Genomic DNA, 25370 nt, shown 5'->3' on the forward strand with positions numbered 1-25370 from the left:
AATATGAATTTGCTTTGCTTGACGTTAGTTGATGCTAAGACTGCTGCAAAGGAATATGCTGCCTAAAAACTAGCAAATACTGACCTCTGCCATTGTCTTCTCCAACTAAATTTACATTTTTTCCTCACCATGCTGGACAGATTTAAGTAGGAAACTGGCATTTTACACTTTATACATGAAGACAAGAGGAACAACCTTGAAACTCTTATTTTATTCACCACATAGCAAACTTCTTTTTTCACCTGTTTTGAGCTCTGAGCACCATGAGCACTGGATCCTGTGATCAACCTACATTTGTTAAAACAGTTGTTTCCAAAACTATTTAGAATTATCTTTTATTCTTCTGGTTCCTTTTTCTCATTAGCAGCAGAACAAGGCATATTTTCCCTTAACAATGGCAACATCAATTCACTGTCTGACAAGTCCCAAAGACACATATTTCAATTACTCCCATAAGTTAAAAGTTCCCTCTAGAGAATCTCATGTTGCTTAAAACACATTTGGTTTCAGTGGTTGGATGAATATACAGATTCAAGACCTTCCTGGGATTTCTAGTGATCACTGTTTGGAAACAAGCAATCTACTGTTTGTCAGTTCAAACTTGTCAAAACTCTCAGCCTGTAACAAGCGTACTGTTTTTTAATAAACAATCCAAAACATACAGAACATCTGCATTTTGGAAATCTGAGGTATTTCCAGCTATGACTTCTAATAATTTTCCTCTTTCAGAACAAACCAGCAGACATGTCACAGTTGCACATTCCTCTATTTCAGTGGAAAGCTTCTAGAGTAACGTGGGGAAAACCTGAATTTCATTTCAGAAACACAACTAACAGCATTAAAAGAAAATAAGCTTTTGCTTTAGAAATATCTGCACTAATTACATAGGAAACTTTCATCAGGTTTCTGATCTCTGACTTCTATAATCAAGGCATGAAGTCCAGCAGTGCCCTTCTACCTCTGTACTTACTAGGCCTGTATGATACAATCACATCTAAATTATTCACCATGCACCTCAGTAGAAGACAATGAAATTTTCTTAGAAGAAATTTATAGCTTTCATATCAAGCTCAAGACTTTCATTTTTAATCATGTTAATGGACTTGGTTCACTATTTTTGTAATATCAAAGTCTAGGAGAGCTGATGGATGGAACAGAAAGTACAATTACAACTGAAACTAAAGTTACTGTCAGTCAAAGGAGACTGAATTACCACACAGTGTTCTGTTGTACCTCTTCAGTACAGAATACTATTCCACAGGCACCTCTGAGCTTTGCAGAGTACTGTTCTGTACAGTACCATGAACATGATTATTTTAAATGTGCAGTCACCAATATACACAGTTACCTTCAAAGATTTATCTAAAAATACATGTTAGCACCTAAGAAAAATATTTTTATAATTAAAAAATTCAGTTACCCTTTGGTGATAGTTATCATGCATTTTTAAAATTGCTGTTTATAAGAACAGTGACCCAGTAAACACTTCAAATTACAAGTAACAGGGTAATGTAGAATAAATCGCTCTGCTTTTAAAGAAAGTGTCTTTAAATGTTTTCACCATCCAGATACCACAACACAAGTGCTGATACTCCTCTGAAAGTTATCGTGTTTTCTTACATCTCAGTAAGATGTAAGAAAATACATCATTTTCCTGAAATGCTGGGCTACTGCTTACACTAAACAGCAGGATGGAGATCTAGCTAAATATTCTGTTTATCCTGATAGCACTGTTTTTGTTTTACTGCTGCGCTCCTGCCTAATAAAGAATATGAACATTTTATGACGGATTTTCATGAAAACTTGAAAGGTTTGTTGGCTGTCTTTTTCTGCCATGTACAGAAAACAGAACTGGGAGAAAACAATTACAACAACCTAGTTCTTCCAGATACTTTGCTAAATCTTTCCATTTGATAGAAAGAGGGATCATAAATTAAGCACTCTGTTTATGGATATCTATTCTGGGATCTAAAGAGAAGAGAGTGTTGACGAAATACTTTCTACTATATTGTCCAGTTCCCAAATCATTCCTGATCTACCAGCTTCTCAGTCCTGGAGAGACTGCTGTGAATTTCAGGATGAGTCAGAACACTGCCATGAAGCCAAGTGACCACTTCATTAGCCTATTGAAGAGCTGAATCAGATGATTCACTAAAGAGTTCTCACTGATTCAAACCAAAAACTCTCTTAGATTTCCCTATCCAGCTATGAAAGAATTTTTTTTTTCAAAACTGATCCACAACACATATAAACTAATGTAATTTTTGTAATACAGACCTACTCTCTTTAAAGCAAGTGTGTTTTGCAGAAGCTGAACTGTTGGGGAAGATGAAACAGGAAAGCCTTATAAATACGATTGCCTGACAAAAGATTTTGGGAATATGAAAACTACAGGCAACATCGAAATGAAAGCCACTTTTGAAATACTAAGTCTTAGTTACTGAACAACTGGAAAACAATGGTATGGCCGACTGAAGGTAATCCCCTCTTGATGGAACAATACCCTCTGCTTGCAAGCAGGTCCAAGGGTCAGAGCAGACCCTACTAGCTCAGCAGAAGGGGTCCAAAGAGTAGTTTTTAAAAGTTAAGATGTAACACTCTATGGTAATATAAGAACTCTTATAGGCTGTATGTAAATGCTATAGGATTTGTATCTTGTATTAGATTGGTTAGTGACAATTAGAATATTCAGTACAGAAGATGATTTATTGTATTGTAACCAGGACTTCAGACATTCCTTACTACTTCTTCCACTCCTGCTCTTACTTCCACTCTTGCTCTTACACTCTCTCTCTCTCTCTCACCCGTTTACTCTCTTGCTTTCTTGGGCCTGCTCAGAGCTGAGTCTGGCAGCTCTGAGCAGTGCCCCTATACCCACGCCTTTTACAATAAACCCCATGTGTCCCAAGACCTGCCTATAGAGATCTCTCGTCACCGTTTACGTCCGGCCGTCCCGTAACCTACACTGAACAATTGTGTTGGTATTCTCACCTGAAATCCCATTTACAGTATATATTCCTAACATTTACCTATTTATTTTAGTTAGAAAGTACATGCAACCTGACACATTTAGAAGCATGATAGCAAGTGCACTCCACAAGCTCCCTGACATCCAGCTTTGAGACAAAGAAACTATGCAAAAATAATTTTTGAAAGCCTTTATGAATGATGATTCTACATCTTTATTTTCCCAACATTTCAAACAGTAGCGGGTAGAGAAAGTGTATTTTTCTTTTCCTAAACAACACATGCACAAACACCACCATATTAATGTCAACTAACAATCCCAAGGATGACCAGTACACATAATGTAGGAAAGATCTTTCCTACTGCCACTGGCAGGCAGAATGATTAAACTGCAGAACAGAAGTTCAAGAAGCTATTTAGATAGCACCCATAAATGCAGTTCACTGCCTGAGAAATCAGAGAATGTCAGGCAGTATAGGTCATTAGCAAGCAAATGAGACAACATAGCAATTAAAACCAACACTCTCCTTAGGTAATCAGACTCAAGGCACTGACATCTATCTAGGCTGACATAATAAGGAAGTCAGGTTAAACAATTCTGGCAAATAGCAAATACCTTTGCATTTCAATCTGAATGTACTAGAGGACCAACAGCATAAAGTTAAACAAGAAAAATTTTTGCTATACCCCAACCTTTCTATATTAAGAGCTAAAAATGACTCATAAATGGAAAGTGGGGGGGAGGGTGGCCATTTTTTTTTTTCAACTCTGGATGCTAGGAGTTTGCACCTAAAAGAAATGTAGGAATTTTCTGGAGTGTGAATTACCTCAGATTCTTGGAAAGTAAGTGGAAATCATAAAAAACTGCTATGTTCAAAAATCATGGTACTTGTATCTAAGAGTCTAACAATTTAATTAAATGAGCTGTAATTAATTTAATTAGACCTTACTGGTGTTTAGGTTAGCATTTCTTAATTTTCTAGTTTTCTGATTTCAAAAAAAAAGGTAGAAAACAAATCACCCCAAGCAAGCAAAGATAAATTTGAATTGGTATAAAAATTTTACTTGTATAGTCACAGAAAGCCCCTCAAAGGAATACTGTGTATTGCTAATATATTTGGGTATGTTCATAAAGCATATGAAAAAATGGTATATTTGAGATAGGAATAGCTATTTAAAAGATGAATTGCAAGGAGCATCGCCATGGAAATTGAATGTAACAACTATTCATAGGCAGAAAAGAGCTGCAAATCTCAGTGGCATTTCAGGAGGTTGACAGCAAGTTCTCTGATAAAAGGAAACCTACAACTGCACAAAAAGTGCACACTGATATGACAACAGCATCCCCTGACTAGTAACAGATTCAGTCAGGAACATTCCTCTTACAGAAGAAATCACATTTAGCAAAGAGATACTCTAAATTTAGATACATTAAAGGTTTTAGTAATGTGGATCAACACAAAGACTGATGAAAATGATTCTCTCCAGATTCTCCTTCCTTCTGCTGCAAACTCTAGAGAAAAAAATCAGGTGGTCTTAGCATCTGTTTTAACAAACTGAGGTGCTGATGTCTTCTCCCAGTGATGGGATGTGTGGGAACAGCTCAAAGCTGTGCCAGGGGGTTTTAAACTGGACATCAGGATGTATTTCTGTACTTGAGAGGATGGTGAAACATTGGAACAAGCTTCCTAGAGAGGCGGTCAATGCCTCAGAGCTGTCAGTGTTTAAGACCCATTTGGTCAATGTGCTTAAGAATATGGTCAAATTTTTGGTCAGCCCTGAAGTGGTCAGGCAGTTGGACTAGATGATCACTGTAGGACCCTTCCAACCGAAATAGTCTATTCCGTTCTATTCTATTCCATTGCCTCCAAATATTACATGAATCACTACAAAATTAGAAAGCTAAATCCAGAAACACATATTTGTTAGAAGCAAAAAAATCTATGCTATTATATGATTCTTCCTAAGCCTTTATATATCAGCTTTTGTATTGAGATTATATCTGAGTCTGTCTGAAGCCATTACTTGCTATTGCACTAGAAATACGTAACAATAATTGTTGCTTCATCACTGATAAACAGGATGTCTGAGTTTCTGAAATAAGCCAGCAAGTGACTAGGCCTATGATTAAAAATTTCCACACCATTTGATAAAACATATACTGTGGAAGAAAAGGCTTTCCAATTGTATAGGATTATTTAGGACCAACTGGCACAGCTTAATGAAACAAATCATGGAGATATTTTATTTGGTGGTATCTTTTGGAGATATTTCATTCAGTTTTAACTTTAGCAATTTTGGATGAACTTCTACAATGACAGAAAATAACACAGCCTATTATACAATGGGAATAGCACAAATAATTAACAGGCAACCAAGCATTTCAGATCACCACTACGTCTGCCAAGGGAAGGGAAGAAAGATATAGTAATAACTCATGCAGTGTTATTCAGTTATAAAAACCTGTTCATTATTCTTTCATTTTAAAGGCTAAGCTTTTCATTAGTATTCAGTATGGAGAGTTGGGTGTTAAATAATTCAGCTGTTCTTTAAAATAACATTTATCTTAGAAGAACAGAGCTCTGCAGCTGTCCTTCGTCCTTCCCTCTAAAAATCCCAATTCCACATAACTGGACTTTATTCTTCATCCAAAATAAGAGCATGGAGGAGTACCAAATAGAAATCGGCTGGAGCCAATGCAAAAATGTAACAGAGCTCCGAAGGCAAACACAAAACAGAAGATTATAAATTGTGATACAAGCTTTCCACATATGCTCAAAAGCTGTCCTTAGGCCTTCCTAACTGATGGCCAGTGAGTCTTCATTTAGTTGGCTAAAGGAAGAAAGTAATTCCTACATCCTTTCCCAAAGCAAAGGAAAAGCAATAGTTTTAGTCAGCAAGAAAGCTGGTTATTAGGAGATTACTAGCATAAAAATAAGACAGTCTGAGATATCTAGCAAAGGTTCAATTTACAAGGTAGACATGAAAAGTAATTTCACTGATGAGCGGGCACAGGCCAAAGAGCCAATTCTGCCATCAGACGAGGCCATTTCTGAGATTTTAATAAAAAACATACAGGCTGGCAACCTGCAAGTGTTCTAAAACAAATGTAAGAAGTTTGTTGTTTTGAAGCGACCTCTCAAAAAAAGGACTGAAAGCTTCCAATCTTTACACAAGCATTCAGAATCTGTAAATAAGGCATGTGGCTTTTACCTTTAATCTAACTCACTCATTGTCTGGGGCATGATCCCAGGGTGAGGTACCTGTCCATGAAGTTTCCTGCTGCTCTGTTTTACTCCTACTTAGCACTTACCTTTGGGCCCTGCTCTGCCAACCTGTTACAGGTAGAGGAATCAGAAAGTTGGTCAAATGGAATAGAGCTGATTTAGGCATATGGGAGTTTTAGTGATAGGATCTTAAATGGATAGAAAATTATGCAGGGAAAAGAAGTGTTAGGAAGAATCAACATAGAGGGGAAATCAAAAGGAGTGGGTAAACAGGCTGCCAGATAAAGAGAACACATTAAGAGAAAAAGAGTAAAGGAAAAGAGTACAAAGAGAAGGGGAGAAACAATAAGAAGACATTTCTCTCTTGCAATGGAGTTGTTATGAGTATGGTATGTTAATGCAGGAATTGCATAAGAACCACACATCACATCAAACTACCAACAAAGCATTCTTAAATCATAAATGAGGCAAAAACATCCATTACTTCCACTAAACATGCTCTTCTCATGATCTGTGAAAGCTTTCAGACTGAGAAGGAAGGAAATGGGATGAAGATGGGATGCCTCAGCCATTGCCTTTCAACTATCAATGTGTAATGAAAGCCTTTGTATACTCCAAGCAATAACCAATATAAGTAACTCAAGTAAGTGATGAATTGGGAAAAATAATGCTCAGTTAGTATGATCTTGCAAAATAAACTCACCTGCACAGGCAGAAAACAATCTCCTTACTCCTTAATATTGTTTCTACCACCATCAGTCACAGTGCAAAATAATTTCTGCTTCAGTACAAGAACCTCACTATTCATAATAAGAGTTTAGATAGGAATACTAACAGAAGAAAACAAACCCTCTTACATCTAACTGAAACCCTAGATTCAGTAGTAAAACTTTTTCACAAATCCCTTTTCATTAAAGCATATAAATTTCTCAAAACTGGACTAATACAGAGGCACTTGATGCGAAATCACTTCAAACCAAAGAGAAAAATGAGAAAATCCAGAGCTCTTAGAAGCTAAAAGCATATTCACAGATCATTTTGGATATTTTGAGTTTTATTGCAAATCAGAATTAAACCAAACTTCAAAACAACAAAATACTCTTTCTCCATCTATGTTGACTCCCAGTACCAGTGTTACCTGCAGCTAGTGGGGAACATATCCATATACTCAGGTCTGGATGCCTTTGTCTAAGACCAAACAACAAGAAGAACACCTCTGAGTAAACCAGGGCAGAGGGGAAGGGAAACTCAGAAAAGACTTTCAAACAGTATGAACTAATAACCTCAACATTCTCTGTATTAAATAGTTGACTTCTGCATTCTGCTTCACCTATCAAAAACATGGTAAGTGTGGGTAATTTTCCCCAAAGAATTTTCTGACTGTAATTGTTGACATTCTGTTTATCTTCCTCTGCTGCCACTTCATCCTTCTTTGTGATTTTGCTTCAATTCCTGTCTACATTTGTGTACTCCTCAAAACACACACTGGATTTCAACAGCTCCCAAAAGATGTTCTTGAATTTCCCAGATCTTCTGAAACTCAGCATCATTTCTGCTATCCTTTCTTTATGCAAGATCAATTATGTCAATAATTATGGTTCCTAATTTTCTTCTGGATATGCCATGGTCTCTTCACTTGAGGCAAACAGGTTTTATAAAGGTCTCTAAACTCTCACAATAACCAAAGTTTGGGGCTCTACACTCCAATCAACAACAGGGGGTTGTTGTTTTCTCTCTGAAACGACATAATACATCATGCATTCAACTACAACACAAAAATTATTTCAGTTAGTATTCTCAAGGGGTCATTTATGCACTGTTATACTGTTGCTCTTGTATTGTTGCCTATTAATTTATTCCCTCTGTATCACATAAAATAAAAAAGCAATCTCTATCAGCTTCATCGTTTTCAGTTAATCAGCTTTGATACTTCTTTCCCAAGTAAAAGGTCTACAATGGTATCTTTCACTCTAAATATATTATTTATATTTTCTCAACTAATTACACTGAGAAAACTGAACATTGCTTCATCCAGGAAAATCATTTTAATAACAGATGCAACAGACTTACATTCTGTAAACTCAGAAACTATACTAAAATTTGAACATTAAATTAAACAAATACATTAAAGATTAATAACCTTTATAAGCATTTATAAAAGAAAATTGTTTTAGTTGGGTTATAAATTTTTTAGTGTGCTAAATCAGAAAACACAAGTTCTAGAAACACAAAACATATCAGATATTGATTTCCTGTAATAGTGACTAAGAGACACATTCCTCAGTAAGTTCGTTTCAACTAGAAAAGGTAATTTCAAATTTAGCTGTAGTAACTCTGCTTAGCTTAACCTCTAATTTTCTTCTGAGAAACCTTTCTGATTGATTTAGAGTCTAACAATATTCTAAGATATCATCAGGACATCTTATGAAAGCATGAACTTTCTTTCCCCTAGTGATTTTGCTTTAAACTGGAAATAGCTATGTATTAAAAAAACCAAAAATGTATGTGGCCTAATTGCCTAGTTAGCTGATGTAGAACTTGAAATAGAGAAATTTATCTTATTTCCAGATGGGAGCATCATCACCCCTTGCTAAGACCTACAGTACATGAAGCAGACCAGGAAAAGTACATTTCAACTGAAGAAGTATACACATGTACTTTCCACAAGTAACTGGAAGGGTAGAAATACCTGTGAAATTTGAAATAATTGAAAGCAATTCCTTGCTTGATTCCATCAACACACTGGAGGGAAGGGATGCCATCCAGAAGGACCCTGACAGGCTTGAGAGGTATGCTGGTGCAAACATCCAAGTTCAACAAGGCCAAGTACAAGGTCCTGTGCAGCAGTGCAAGTGGCTGCAGCCCCCCTGACCCCTGAGGATACAACCGACACTCAGCTGTGGTGGCCAGGCACCGAAGCTTAATGCCTCACTCTTGGTTAGGGTGAGAGCCCATAATCCCCCAGTTCTACAGTTCACATATTTTTGTATGATTGGTCCATGTTTTCCCCTCCTTATTTTACGTATAAGTCTATGTATATTCATTTCCCTCAAGTTAATGTGTATAAGTTCTAGAAAGTTCTGTTATACTCGACACCCCATTGGCTCCTTCCCTTAGTCCCTCCTATGTGTTAATCTCATTGGTTCCCTTGCTCTCAACCCCGCCTCCTATCCCATATCCTATTGGCTGTATCCCTTATCCCCAACTTTCCTATCCCCACTATAAAATCCCTGGACACCCTCAGATCCTTGGCTCTTCGTCCCTACCCTTTCACCTGAATAAATCTCTGCACGGAACCTATATGAGGAGTCCCTTCTCTCTGCTTCTTCACCTCCACCTGCTCAGAGACAGCTCCCCTGGCTGAGGAGCTCGTTCCCTTCTGCCTTTTGTGTGAAGCCGCCATAAACCAGTCAGGTCTCAGCTAGACCTCTGGGCTTCTCTTTGAGCTAGCGCGCAACGTGACAGTCCTGCACCTGGGTCAGGGCAATCCCAGGCACAAACAGAGACTGAGTGGAGAGTGGACTGAGACTTTCTCCCAGGGGAGAAAGATTTAGAGGTGTTTGTGAGTGAAAAGCTCAACGTAAGCTGGCAGTGTGCACTTGCAGCCCAGAAAGCCAATCATACCCTGGATTGCATCACAAGAAGCGTGGGCAGCAGGGCAAGGGAGGTGATTCTGCCCCTCTACTCTGCTATCATGAGACCCCACACGGAGTGCTGTGCCCAGCTCTGTGACCCCCAACATAAGAAAGGCATGGACCTATTAGAACAAGCCCAGAGAAGGGCCACTGAGATGATCTCAGGGCTGGAGCACCTCTCCTATAAAGACAAGCTGATGGAGTTGGGGATGTTTAACCTGGAGAAGGCTCTGAGGACCTCATAGCAGCCTTCCAATATCTAAGGGGGCCTACAAAACAGATGGAGAGGGACTTTTGACAGGGGCATATATTGACAGGACAAGGGAGAATGGCTTCGAATCGAAAGAGAGTAGGTTTAGATTATATGTTAGGAAGAAATTCTTTATTATGAGGGTGGTCTGAAAGAGGTACTGAAACAGGTGGTCGAGACAAGTTGTGGATGCTCATCCCTGTAAGTGTTCAAGGCCAGGCTGAATGGGGCTCTGAGTAACACGGTCTAGCAGAAGGTGTCTCTACCTGCTTCTGGCAGGGGATTGGAATTAGATGACCTCTACAGTCCCTTCCAACTCAAACCATCCTATGATTTACAAGCTAAGAAAAAAGTCAAGATGGATGATGCTACAGTGACCATCTATGCTAATATACAATACACATTCCAGTGTATCCACTGTATCTGATTCAACAGGAGGAGTAATAGAATGGATGAGGCCATGCTATTGCCTTCCTTTAAAGCCACCTTTCCTGCTGGGGAACCACTTGCATTATTTTTTCTGGTAGTCTGCAGTACTTCTGGTAAGTTCTCCCCAGGCCACTCATATACCTTTACACTGGCAGACATGGCTCAAGAACTTATCATGCTTCAATTGCACTAAACAACACGAGTCACAAATTTTAATGAAATTTTAATGTGTGAACATCCTTGAGAAAGCAAAATAATATGAGAGCTCAAATCAATGGTTGAAAGATTAATGGAACTCATGCAGTCATAGAAAATTCTTGATTATTTAGCAGCACATATCCATAGTACAGTCTCTAAAAAAATATGAGATGGTTCCTGAAAACTACCACCATCAATTAGTAAGAAATCACACATACTACAAATGAGATAGCAACTAGTCAGAAACAACACTGCAAAGTAATCCTGACCAAAACAAAGATGGATGAGTGGGGAGAAAGAGTGAGAATTTCATCTGGGACTAAAGGGAGAAAAATCCATTATTTATGCTACTTACTCCTGTAGGCTGAAATATCAGTCCATCCACTTCATGGCTAACTTCTCTGGCAAAGTTTCCTTCCAGGAGCTGTAGAACAAAAGAGAAAGAAATCCTTTTTCCATAGAGAAATGCACATCAAAGTGAACAGTGGTGGATTATATGCTACTACTGCAATCGTTTGCCAGTAAACAGCTTATTTGTGCTTTAACGTTAGAGCTTGGGAGATGTCAACGTCAACAAAGTAGCAGTCTCTGCAAAGAATACTCAAGGCTAGAAAATGCCTTTGTCCAAAAAGAAATACTTAGAAACCAAGATGATTCTATACACTAGAAAATGAAGAAATAGCAATTCTAATACAGGACACTACAGTCATTTGTGGGCAAATTAAAAAAATCCATTTGCCATTTTAACATGCAAGTAGCACTTACTTTAGATTGAACTTATATCCTGAAAAATACTTCAGGGCATCATTTGAAATTCATGTTTGACAGACTTTCTAACTAGGGCATAAACCAGTAACACAGTTACTTGAGTGTAAAACAACTCTTTGAATTAATTTGTATCTTGAATATTCTATTTTATGCTTTCAAAGACTGTGAATTCCATATGGAGGTAAATATATCCATCAAGATGCATTTACCAGAGAAAAAAAACATCTAATTAAACAAACCACTGAAACCAGATAGTCAACAGTTATGAGAATTGATTATATACTTCCATATTAAATTATGACTTGCCCAAGGAAAAGCAAATAACCAAGGAGAATTATAACTGACAAGTAATAGCAAAAATTAGGAGAATTACAAAAATATCTCTTTATTAATTTCAATTTGTGTTTTACTGTTGAGATGAAGAATCTGTCCTGAAGTTGTAGGTACTTTTAGCAATATTTGAAAAACTTTGACATAAAAGTAACCACATGGTGATAAAACATAGAAAATACAGAACCAGTAAATCACAGCCAGTTTTAAAAGCATCATTTTGGCCTGGTCTGCTAATTTTGTACCATTTCCTTTCTAGAGCTCAACTTAATGACCTGCTGACCAAATTACAACTAAATTATTCAAATTAAGTCAATAAAGTATGAAAGAGCTGAGAATTAACATTTGTATCCTACTAAGGCTGTACAGCTAAAAGCAATGCACTTTTCTGTTTCATGGATCAAAAGCCTGATGGCCAAATACTTGGAACAATAATAATTCAACATATTTCACTTAAGCCTGTAACTGTTTGCAAAGAACAACTGATCATTTTGCTACAAAAAGCTAGCTTCTTCTCTTACCCAGTCATTAGCCTAGATTTGTGCCTATAGCTCCAACAACAAAGAAAGCTTTCACTATTCACCTTTTAGATACAATTTAACTGCAAAAAACACACTATTGAGAGTACTCTCAAGTGGAAAAATACTTTAGGAATATTTAATTCTGAGTAAGGAATTATCCAATGAAACACAATTTTTCAGAAGAGAAAGCTCATAATTGAAACTTGAAGCTACAGCCTGCTGTTATAACCTGTTGCTATCTTGAAATTTACAGCTGAGGCTCACAATGTAATGCATCTGCTACCATATGTCTACACAAAGTAACAATAAAAAAATCCCAAATTCTTTCATAAATCTGTTGTTAGTCTTTGCTTTTATTAAAGCAATGGAAAAATATTTAAACAAATATCAAAAAGTATTTTAAATTGTGGGTTTTTAAAATTTCTACACAAGCTAAGTCTTCTGTGGATCACTTGGAAGTTACTTTGCAGTTCCAAAACTGACTGGCCAGTCATCTGTAATAAGAGTATGCTTCAAACTTACAAAAATGCACAAGACTGATTTCATTAAATTCAGGTACCAAAAAAACTCTCCCTGAATACTAATAATACTAAGGAATAACAATATTTTTAAAAAAACAAAAACAACGCCCCACAAAAAAACCAGAAACTTCAAATTAGCTGAGACCATACTTTTTAAAAATTTCTGCCTAACTTATCAAAAGGCATTAACCAAAGTGACAAAGAAAAATCAATCACCTCTGTTTCTGCTTCTGTTTTTGAAGTTCTTAAGGGAACTACAATTTGAGGACACAGTTACTTCGGTGTTGGAGCCTACATAACTGAATTACGTATTCCTTCCCAAAATAAAACTTAAGACTATAGAAACAATCTTTAAATTTGGAGTATGTAGAAAAGCATAAAATAATTATTGTGCACTGTTTGGCATGCAACTCTCTCCACTATGGTGAACATGCAGTTTTAGAAAACTACATTAAAGTACTGTTGCAACTTGATGAATGGAGAGGAAAATATAAATTAAAAATTTCTCATTTCAGAAATACCTTCTGATACTTTTCATTCACTACTTAGCCAGAATTACAAAATGTAAAGGAATCCGTCTCATCAAGCTGCCACCCAGTTTCAGAGTAAAACATGTTCTCAGTTTGGAGGTCCACAGTGTTCTCACTAAGCTTCTCCCAAGTGACGGGTTAGATATCAAAGACAAAAGGATTTTAAACCCACAGCAGTCCTCAACAGATAACTACACTTCTTTGTACTCCAGTTATTCTGCTTTCATTCTCATTAGGTCAATTACATGTATTTGAATGATAACACTCTCTCTAGAAAGGAATTTTGACTAGAAAGGATTAGCAATTGAGGGGAGGGAATTCAGGAAGGAATGTACATTTTCTCTGACCTTATTCCTCATACACTCAAGAAAATAAAAATTTTCTTGAGAATTAAACTGTGTAAAGGTTGTCTGTGAACAGCAGAATACACAGACATTGAGTATTGCAGAAGGTTTGGAATGACAAGGAAATGAGCAGAAAAGGAATGTTTGACAATACAAGCAAGTATTTTTGACACTAAGGAAGTTACATTTTTCAGTTTATGAACTTCAAATGCAAATATCATGGTTCATCTTTTAAAAAAGGTTGTTCAATGTTCCACATGTTCAAATTTTTAATTAACTTGAACAGAACAGTCTTTTTTAATCGGCGCCATGATAAATGGCACACCTGCTTGACTGGGATGACTGCCATGGGTAAGATAAAGCGCAATGCATCTCAATCACATTTTATAGACGACGGGTAAATGATGCATGTGAACCAGCTCTTCTGGCATCCAACTCCTTGTAGCCTCGTGGCATCTATTTCCACCTGAAATCCCGTGTGTTCGCTTCTTTCAGCTTCCTTCTTCCCCGTGAACATTGCAATAAGCCATATACTCATATTACAGTTTATTATTTAAAACTTTCCCTTTCATTCTTTTTAACTAAATTTAAAATTATTGCTACATCTAATAACACTCCTCTAAGCAAAAGAATGGTATAATTGCATGGATTGAGTGGAGCTGTATGATGAGTAACAGCATTTCTCCTTGCTCCTTAACCACTGAGATGAAGAGCAGCAGTATGTCACCAAAAGAGCGCTAATAACTCGCTGAAGCTGATTTTGCTAGAATACTGAACTAGTCAGCAGTTCTTCTGTGGAAAATTGAAAATTCACGCTTTAGAGATCTCTCTGTACTTATACCAACAAAGAAATCACTTTGCTCCTTCAGCAGGAAGACAAGAAAACTGAGGTGCATACAGATTCCATACAACGCTAGTAGGTTTTCATTAGTGTTTCGGTATTTCTGAGGCAAGACACAAGATTCTATGAGTTTTCAGATATTACATTACTTATAAAATAAAAAAGTTCAGCAGGTACTACTGTGTCTTTTCCTTCCCCTCACCAAAAAAGAAATAAAAATCTCACGGAAACACAACACAATGTGAGTTATGAGGATTCCAAAACATAATGATGACTCTACAAAGTCATACTGACTTTCTACAAAATAATTTTACTAAGGTCCTTGCACACACATAACCATTATTGATCTCCCGTGTCACAATATGCAAATACTGCTAACCATTTTGTCTGTATTTCTGATTCATAACTGACACTGCTTGTTAGCCTCCTGAAATACTTAGGGATACAGAAAAAAATCCCTTTGAGTGTTACAATACAAGACAAATGTCCCTTTTCCTTGCTTTCTCAATTTCAGAACTCCTATATGCTTCACTTCAAGTCAAGATAGAACAACTCTGCCTGCACTCCCTATGGAGTTTTCCAGAGCCACCTTCAAATTACTGATCATCTGGATCTGTTCACTCTACAGAGAGAGCTGTGACAGGGAACATACTTCATTCAAAAGTATTAGTTACAAATAAACTATTAATTGAATTGCCAGTTAGCCAGAATATAAAACACCTTCAGACATGGGCCTACTGTCATTCCTAACTTCACAGAGTCAGCATCTTTACCAGCTTAGGTTTCAGTCCAATTTAAAGACAATCCCCTTCTCCAAGGATGACAGCCCTCACCATCAGCCTCAAAGAAATTCTCATATCCTGACAACTGTCAAGTTTTATAAACATGAGCTCATCCATCTCTGTAGATAACCTACTACATAAATCTTCATAAATTCTGTTTTTGAATGACATCAGAAATCCCACAGAATGATTATGTTAAGATCAGTTAAAATAATGCAAAAATAGTTTTCATCCCAACTACCACATTTCCCAAAAATAAATCAAACTGTATCAGGCAATGATGGAGCCATCAACCAAACTACTAACATTCTAAACTCCAGCTTTCAAACATTACATTTTGAAAAGGAGGCCTCCTGGAAAAGAATTAAGCATGCATGTGGTGGGGTATAAGCTTCCTTTCAGACAATACATGGGCCGCTGTGCAATGCTTGAAAATACTATCAAAGGTAGCTTAATGTCAAGTGAGGGAAGCTGGTCCTCTAAGCTATGGCTATGGTCTCTGCTCCCTCCTCCTCACCAAAATCTTTCCAGTTTCCCCTGTCCTGCAGCATCATGTCTTCTTTGGTTTGTTGGGCGTCTAAAAGCAAGAGAAGGTATCAAGAACAGAACAGCTGCTTTCAGTCTCAAAGCAAAAAAGCATTGAATAGCATGTAACTATGCCATAGAGGGGAAATTTTTCATATATTATTTAAAAATAAAACCCAGAATCTCAAACTTTCCACAAATGGAAGTTGGCTAGTTCACATTTTAACAGAAATAGAGCCCAAAACAAAGTGTTAAGAGAAGTTTTGATTTTGGTTCACTGACTGAATTACTGAAAATATGTGGTAAAACTTTCAAAACAATCTTTAGTGACTTTGGGGAATTCATGGTTTTGGGAACTAAAGGGAGCACACACCTTCTGAAATACAGATTAAAAAAAGGAAAAAGCCAAAAACAAACACATGAAACTCAATCCATGCAGACTTTTATCTTTTTCACATTCAGGATACCAATGATCTCATCTAATATTGCATCGCAAGTAAAACAGCTGATCTAAACAAACGTAGTGTAAATTAACAGTCTGGGAGCAGATGGGAGAGGATCAAAACCACACCTCTGGCAGTTCTACTGCTTCCTACCCTCCCTGCTCCAAACCAGATATAGCCTGGATCACCATTTCAGACTAACTTTCAGACAGCTATGAGGATGAAACCGTCTCCTCACATGCATATTTAAGTTCCTCTTCAAGTGATATGCTCAACTGCCAAGTAATTTATTTGGAAAACTGTGCAATCTCAAATTACAGCATGCTGTGATGGAGAACCACAATCTTCATTAAGCTGTCCAATGAAGTACTGCCTGTGCAATTAAAAAATTAATGCCTATTTCTCAGCAATATTTTTCTTCCTTCAACTTTTCTTCCTTGTTCCTCTTTTTAGACTCTGACCAAGACATCTCCTAGAGGTTTTTTTTAAGAAACAAGGTTCACATATCAAACATTTCACAAGGAAGCAGATGCAACTCTTTAAATATTTCAATGTCTCCTCAAAAGATATCCCACAGATACCATTTTTTAAGTCAACTGAAACCATCCCATTTAGACTAGACAGAATATTCCAGAAGGGCCACAGCAGCAAGAAAAAATGCACTGCCTGTTCTCTTCCACAGGAGTCTCCTTTCAAGGAGATCTCTGGATACATGAGTACTTGCCAAAGTATTTGACCAGCCAATGCCTCATTACAACTGGCTGCTTGCCTCAAAGTGGCTCCTTCCAAGTACCTCTGAAGGTCCTGAAATCACGGCCAATGGTCTCAGGGGTGTGACTTAACACACGGTCATAAAATAAAGATTTCTGCTTCAATGTTAGCATTTATTTCCCTCACAAAACCAAAAGTGATCTCTCATTTATAGGATTTCATGTTTTGCTACAAATGACCTATAAAACTGTTGAAAAGCAGATTTTCGATAATTTAACAAGACCTGGTTTCCTCTGCATGAGTCTCATTTTGAAATCAAAATATGATATGCTACCTTACGTCAAATAAATGAGTAAGAACAGTATCAGCTGAAGTGTATCTGCATCAGGGTAAAGTCCAAGTCTATAATGCATTCTCGTCCGTTATTCATTGTCTTTAGCTATACTTATCTTACCAGCAACAAAAGGCAAGAAAGAAAACGCACCATAATAACTGAGAGTACAGCCAGAAAACCACAGTTTATACTAAATATTCTTAAGTTAATATGCTACAAAAAATCACAAAGTTACAAAATATTTCCTGACCCATGCCAATAATCTACAATATGCATAAAGGAAAAGTAGGATCAAAAACTGTAGAAAATACATTAAAAACTGAGCTCTCTAAGAAGTAATTGCTTAAAGAAGTTTCCTATGCTAATTAGGAGCCAACACATATTGAAGATAACTGCTCCATTTTTAGTAAACCAGTGAAATTTTCTACTTTGCCCTAACTGCATAAGGAACACAAAGTATAAACTTCTCACTTGCTCATTACTTAAAAAGAAATTTCATGGTTTTTGGCTGTAAAATCAGGGCTGTAAAACTGTATGAAAATCCTTTAAAAAAATTCATGCTCAAAGCTCAAATCCTAGCTTTCATACAGCCATCCACTCAAGATGCTAATTCTAGACAAAAACAGAGAAAAGCTGCAAACATTATTTTGTCTGTATGAATAGGTACATCTTGAAAGCACTTGATGTCAACCAGTAACTCAGTAACTAAGCAAAAAGAGTAAAACTAAACTCCAAAGGTTCACCTGTTTAACAAAATCACCACTATTTTGAACTGTATAATCTCTGGCAACAGCTGAATCATATGGTGATGAAAAATATACCAAATGACTGTGTAAAAACACCTGGGAAATTTTTCAGTTGATAAAATTTAAAAAATATACTTTTTATAAAATATTATTTTATGGAAAGCCTTTCAATTTGTTAATTTACTAGATGCTCTGAAATCAATCATACTGAAAGACTAAAAATAAGCTCTTTACCAAGTTAATCATACAGACCATTTTGGCCCAAAAGATATGAAAAAACACCTAATTATGGCAATAGATTTGTTCCCTATAAGAATGAAGCAGATAATGGCAGTATTGTGACACCAGTGTTCACTAATATGATCAAGAGACTAATTATTATCCATGAATCATTTGTAGCATTCAAAACTTGATTAATGTCAGGTCAGGTTTAGCATGTGATAGGTTTTATTAGTAATGCTCAGCTATCCCACAGCCTGTCAATGTACACGAGTGCCATCTGTTAGGTGTGGGAATAGCCAACAGCCACAACAAAAACACATTGGCTACAACTGGTCACTGAAGTACGTTTTAAGAATTCCATAAGGAGTACCCTAATAATTTTAAAGACACTAGACCAGAATCCACCACAAAAGACCTGCTAAAGATAGGAAACTTGTAGCCCAAAAAAGTGAGCATGCAAGGCATATTTTTCTCATTTGGAAGTTCAGTCAAAGGTGTGTTTAATAATAATGAATACCTCACAGACTGACCAGTTTCCAGCAACAAATACTCTTTTGCAAGAGGAATATGCATAGCTTCCTCTCTACACTCCTCCATGGATCTTTAGCAAGCATTCCTGTATTGAATACAGAATATACTGCTTTACCCATCGCTCATGCTATTCAAATACATATGGTCCTATTGGCTCATCTAGCAAAACGCTGTTAGAGGATGCTAAATATGAAATTCATGTTCCACAAAAAAACATTCACTGACAGCCTTCCATTTATTCTAATTACAGATAATGGCAAGAAGAAATTTTTTTGTGGAAGGCTCACTTTCTAGTATTTCCCAGCATTTTGCAGGTGGTCAGCTTTACCAGGAGTCACCTCTCCCTTGTACAGCCCATTATAGCAAGACAAGACTAGGCACTTCCACTGAACCTCCACAAGCTCTGCACTAGTAACAGTGTGAGCGGCAATGCTGAAATAACATGAAGTGGCAACAGACAGGTGCATGCACAGAGAGGAAGGAAGGTGACCTAATTCGACCTAATTCTGGGTTTGCTCGGCAACTACATACTCTCCTCTGGTCTACAACTAGTTAGAAACTCAGCAGGAGCATTGACAGAAACATTTATTTACCTCATAGCTACAGCAGCCCTCTCAGATGTATTATAAACATGTTCTCATTTGATGGCCCTCTTGCATACCAAGTGGATGAAGATGAAAGGATGCAGATCTCAGCTGCCACTGGCATCTGTAGTACTTAAGTATGTACTTCTGTACTTAAGCTCCAAGTATTCTGTTTGTGAAAACTGTGATGTACAGCCTCCCAGACTCCTTGATGTCTTGATGTAAAAGTCAAATATGCTGAACACTTGACGCTGGTAGGCAGGCCACAGACCAAAAACAATATAATTCCAAGAACTACAACTACTGTAGAGCATCTTCCTCAACCCTTTGCCCATATAAGTTCACAGCCAGTGACGGACTGGGGCCCAAACTACTAGTGACTGGTCATTAGCATTCTAACTAATGACATCACTCTTCCTTATCTTTTAGAACAGCAATTCTGCAGAAAAGTCTTCACTGGAGTCCATATATTCTTTCCAGAAGAGGAAGGCAATAGAAGTTCCAGGTTATAGTCATGTGATAGCAAATGAGCAGCACCTCCAAGCAAGAAAGCCGAAGAGAGTAATCCCTTCCATCTGTAACTTGCGTTGTGTCAGATGCACCTCCTTGGAAAAAACCAAGTTATTCCACACACTGGACTTTAAGAGCTTTCCCAGTTCCTACTGGAACTGCTGCCAGCTTCACAAGGGAGTTTTACAGTCTACTTTTTTCATAGAGAACTTAAGAGAAATCATATATTTCATCTACTGAAAGCTACTACCGATCTAAAAGATTCAAAGAAAAGCCACTTCCATATATATGAATAGCTGGAAGTCACTGTAGTGTGTGATGGGATGCAACCTCAGATTTTAAGAAAGTCGAAGAACCACACTAGCTTGATTTCACTACCCAGCCACATGGGAAAAGAAAGCTATTGTGAACAAGAGTAAAATACACTGTGATGGTGGCAGGGAATCAAGTCTGATGGTTCTAACTTTTTTTTTAATATCTTTTTGGCTTTGCAGGTAATTCATTAACAGCACTCCTCAAATATGCTAATAACACTAGCTGTATGACATATTTTTAATTATTTGGAGACATTTTAGAAAAACCTAGAGCATGCTACAGTAAGAGCCCCACTGAGCTATCACCCATGTGCTGGTTCTGAGTGAATAACTCCAAAGGTCACATACCTAATATATTCAAAACAATACCCAAGAATAACTCAAGCACTATGTGTGTTAATGCTTAATTTGACAGCACATCTGCATTCTTGAATTCAAAATAAGCATGAGGCATTTCTCACTGTCAATCTCTTCTCAAAAATACAATTGAGAAACTGACATCAATTAACTACAATGTTTTCAAATGCTTTTTTCAAATAAGAGAAATAAGCTGCTTCAAGAAACTTTAATTGACTTTTGTGATAGCTTCAAAATCATGATGAGAGGAACATGGACTCCTCGAAGCTTTGCGGGAATGACCCTGCCCAAACAGCAATATTTCATATTTTTTCCTGATGAAGAAACAGCCATCTGTTTCATAGCTTGACCATTTCATTTACTGTGCTCTTCACAGTTCTCCGTTTCAAACTACAAGGTGCCTTCATTTATTTTCTTTTAGACATTGGGATGTTACCCACATCACTCTCCTATGCTCCCTGACCCGGCAGAACACACCCATCTGAGATAACAGTCTTGCTGGAGCTGGAGGAGGTTTAATAAGTTCCACTAGCCAATGCTTTGATTTATTTACAAATTATCTGCAATCTATGACATTCCTGAATGGATGAAAGATGCTCAGTAAAGTCTGTAATGTCTTCAACTGAGCAAGGCTCTCATCACACTGATGCTTGCAAACTCCCTAATACTCTGGATTTGACCAAATACTACATTCAATATGTTCTTCTGATGTCAAAAAAAAGAATGGCACTGGGCTGAGTACAAAGGGGCCAAGTACATTTTAATTTGTTCTCTGAATGATCTTCCACTGTTACATATGTGATAGGGTTTAATTCAGCCCCTGTGTAAAGTGTAACAACATAATCCGGTCTCTGGTTGTCAAAAATATGGATAGCTGTTTTAATTAAATCAGATAATTGAGGATTTTGTTTTATTAAGCATTTCTAATAAGACTTGTCAACAAAGACAAAACTGTATATACAATAATTCAATTAGACATAAAACTGATATACAAGAATATAAAGTCTTCATACATTTACTGTTACAATTTCTGATTCAAACTCGGCTAATATTTTGTACTAGGCCCGAAGCAGTCATTTTAATACCAAAATTAAGGTTTATGTTCTGGATGTTTAAAAAAAAGCTAATTCTTCTGCTATGCAATGGCACTTGAGGGCTTTATTTCCTACAAAGCTGAAATTAAAACTGTAAAGCCATAACAGTAAAATGTTAATATTTTATTGTTTCTTTATTTTCAAGATTAATTTTATACAAGGTCTGGTTTGGGGTTTTTTTCTCAAAATTGGGCATATCACAAGAAAAGAAACAGCTACCAGCAATGTCCTATAATCTTGCACCATAATAAATTGCTTTAAATTTCACCCCCATCTTTACCATTTTCTTTGTGCTTTTATTCATTTTATCCAAATTAAGCACATGTCTCTTGAACATCATTCCAATACGAGAAGGCTGATGGCTTCCCTGTGGAGCTGCATTGCCAGAAGGCAGTTTGGAAAGTGACAGGCTGTGAAGTGGCACAATGGACAATATTAAACAGTTGCCCCTCAATTAATGAGTGGAGTGACCCACTTAGTCACCACAGCTGAGTCTTCTAACTAATTCAGAAGATATCAAATATACAATTCAATTGCCCATACTGGCATACCAACTGGTAATTAGGTCCAAACAGATTTGCACTTCCCTGGTTTGGTAATACACCATAAAACTGAAAGAAGAAATCACTGTTAAAGACACTTTTCCTACTTAGAAAGGTGTATAGTATTTCCACTGCACAAAATACAGAAAAAATAATTTACAAAAATGTTAGAATGTTCAAATCTGTTGTTAAAATGTTAAAAGCTAAACTGAATATGTACTGTCCTGATGTTTAAAATTACAATGTGCACCAAGCAGAACACTCCATCCATATGCCTTTATTTTTCCACTAGTTCCATTGCTATCTTTCTCACACTAGAGTTTGACAAGTCAGAATTTAATTACATATTCCACATCTGAATTATTCTACATTAATTTAATTTGTACCACTAGCAATATCTAACATGGGCCACAAGCTATGAAAATAATCCTTCTTGGAAATACTCAAGACTGTTTTAACTTTAGTAGATCATTTTCTGAAAAATGTGAAATGTAACTAATGTGTAAATAATTTCTTAAAAGAAAAGAAAAAAAACTTCTTTCCTAACCAAAATTCTACTGTGCTGTAATATTATACTTGACCTTCAACATCACAAATAGTAATAATCAAAAGCAAGTAGCCTGATCCTCTCTTGTTTACTCCAGGAAATGACAGAGATTCTTGTTCGTGAATAGGTCTCCTTAAGTGACTCCAGCAAAGCAAGGAAGCTGAGAAGTTAGCCACAGCTGAGTCAGTGTTTTTCCTAACATGAGAGAAAACCTTTTGGTGTAACCCAAATCCAAGCAAGTAGCTGCTGCTTCCCTGTCCCACAGAAAGGAAAAGGAACACTCAGAGGCAGCCGGACACCCCACCAGCACTGGCCTACAAAGCCTCTGCCACCCTCAACCTCCCACTGACAGAAATTATGTTTACCAAATAATATTCACATCGCTATAGTGCTGCATGAAATAACTCCAGTTCAAGCACTGAATTTCAAGTGGCAGTAACCTACATTCAGCTCAAGACCTGCAGTATAGTTACCTATTTCAACTTTACAATTTACAAAGCTTCCACTTGGGCTGATTGGCTGTACCTACCTCTACAATTCATATGGTAAAATAACTTTGAACAATCAGGCTGAAGTCCTACATGCTGGGATATAAGACAGCTGCCAAGTGAAGATTTCGAATTTTAGTATAAGCATAAGGTAACATCTTTCCAGCTTCTTATTCACTATTTGTTTACTAGGTTCCTCAGGTAAATGATTAGTTGTGTTTACAGGAAGAAAAGCATGCCAAAAAGATTTAACTGAAGGTAACATCACCAATAACAAGCATCCAAGGGTAGAATAAGGCAATATTGCTTTTACACCATTAAACTTTTCATTCTTGCAGAGAGGGAACAGGACAAAGTGAGGAATTTAAGAAATAAAGAAATAAAAGCATACAGAAACAAAATGGTAGAGGGGAGATGGGTTAGAAAACAATTAAAAGGTGATGAGATGACAAATAGGCCAAAACCCTGGAATGGAACAAATGGAGTGAGGAATATGATGTAGGCCAGACACCGAAGAATGGCTGCCAACTCTAGGTCAGGAAATGCAGGACTGAAAGGTGAGCCAATTAAGCTACTCCTGAAGGCATAGAAAAGCAAAACAAAAATAAAAACGGAGGAAACAAGTCTTCTTGGCAATAAAAAACCTCCAGATGGTAACATTCCCTCTCCACTGAGATGTGGAATTCAAGATCTTCAATAAATAAACAGATTATTTGACACTTCTGCTTCTGCCATTGTTGCCATGCAATTCTTCTGTCTTCTGTCGCACGACTGCAAAGCTTCTCCACATGTTGCCTGTAGGCAACTTGGAGATACAAGACAGGGCTTTGTCATTTTCAGTCAGTTTTGGTTAACAGCTCTCTTGGCAGACACAGATGAACAATGTCTGCATATCAGGGTTCACTCTTCAAGGCATGCAAACACTATCTTACAGCTGCCTCAGCTGCCTGCAAAATACCCACATCAACATGTCAAGCAAGGTGTGCACTTACACAGTCTCCTGCATCATCAGAGATCCACAGCCACTTAATTTTCCAAAGCAAACCATCTCAACAGGAGCTATACCGTTATTGGCATAAATGCTAGACATTCCACCTCTCCTAACAACAACAAAAGCAGTTTTAAAAAGTAAAAATAAAAATCCAAGTGTCAAATGAACCAGGAGAACAAAGTAAGTCACCTGTCAGTTCACAGATTTGACTGAAAACTTTTAAGAAGATCCTAGACCATTTAATCTTCTAGCAGAGATTACCTTCTTTCTAATCCCTCTAGGACAAGCTGTCATTTTAAAACCAGATAATAGTCTAAGAACTGACAAGTCATTGACATACAGCATGCTAACATTTGAAAAAGGTTGTTCATTTGACCTGTATCATTGTTTAACCTTTAGCCCTATTGTTCCATTGAGAGTGATGGGCACAATTCTCCACGGGACCACAGACTGCACAGAAAGGAACTTTTTCCTGCTCTTACTAGACAGAATTTTCATTAGACAATGGGCTTTAGGGATGACATCCAGACTAAGACTGTTCACACAAACAAGCCTTGCAAGAGAACTATGAGTTGGTTTAAGCAAGGAAAGTCAAGAGTTGGACCATTTCCAATAATGTAATTATTTCTATGCACCTGTACTTCCTGTTCAAGATAATGAAATCAATGTCTTGTTGAAAAGCCTATAAATAAAAGGCTAAGGTTCAAAGGCTAAGTGTATGAAGCATTTAAAGCACTAACCTATAATTCAACTTCTTCCACTGACAGCTACTATCCTCACACAAAGGGTGGGAGAACTGGCAGATTTGACCATATCATCTTCTGGAGTTCTGATGCAAACCAGTAAATGCAAAGAAAGCAAGCTATGCAAGAAGTGACCAATTATGCAAGTGTAATGACAAACACCAAAAAATCAACTTTGCTCAAAATGCCTAAGAGAACCTGGAAGTTACATTAAAAGGAAAAATCTATCATAGAATACATGTGTTTCCAGCTAACACTAGAAGAGTAATCTGTGTTTAATTGATTATAGAGGAAAAAAATTTTAGTGATACTGTCTTCTCCGTCAATATCAGAGTTCAACAAGGC

General features: G+C 37.1%; 1 protein-coding gene across 3 annotated transcripts in view; it reads right to left on the reverse strand.

Annotated features, from left to right (window-relative positions):
• Positions 1-25370, reverse strand: part of RNGTT (RNA guanylyltransferase and 5'-phosphatase) — a 173852-nt gene that overhangs the window by 80460 nt on the left and 68022 nt on the right. For all 3 annotated transcript variants that reach the window (XM_048298789.1, XM_048298788.1, XM_048298790.1), the window contains exon 12: positions 11062-11130. In XM_048298789.1, the coding sequence (XP_048154746.1) occupies positions 11062-11130 (69 nt within the window). The remainder of the gene's footprint in view (positions 1-11061; positions 11131-25370) is intronic.

This window comes from Corvus hawaiiensis, chromosome 3, assembly GCF_020740725.1.
Source record: "Corvus hawaiiensis isolate bCorHaw1 chromosome 3, bCorHaw1.pri.cur, whole genome shotgun sequence".
NCBI lineage: Eukaryota > Metazoa > Chordata > Aves > Passeriformes > Corvidae > Corvus > Corvus hawaiiensis.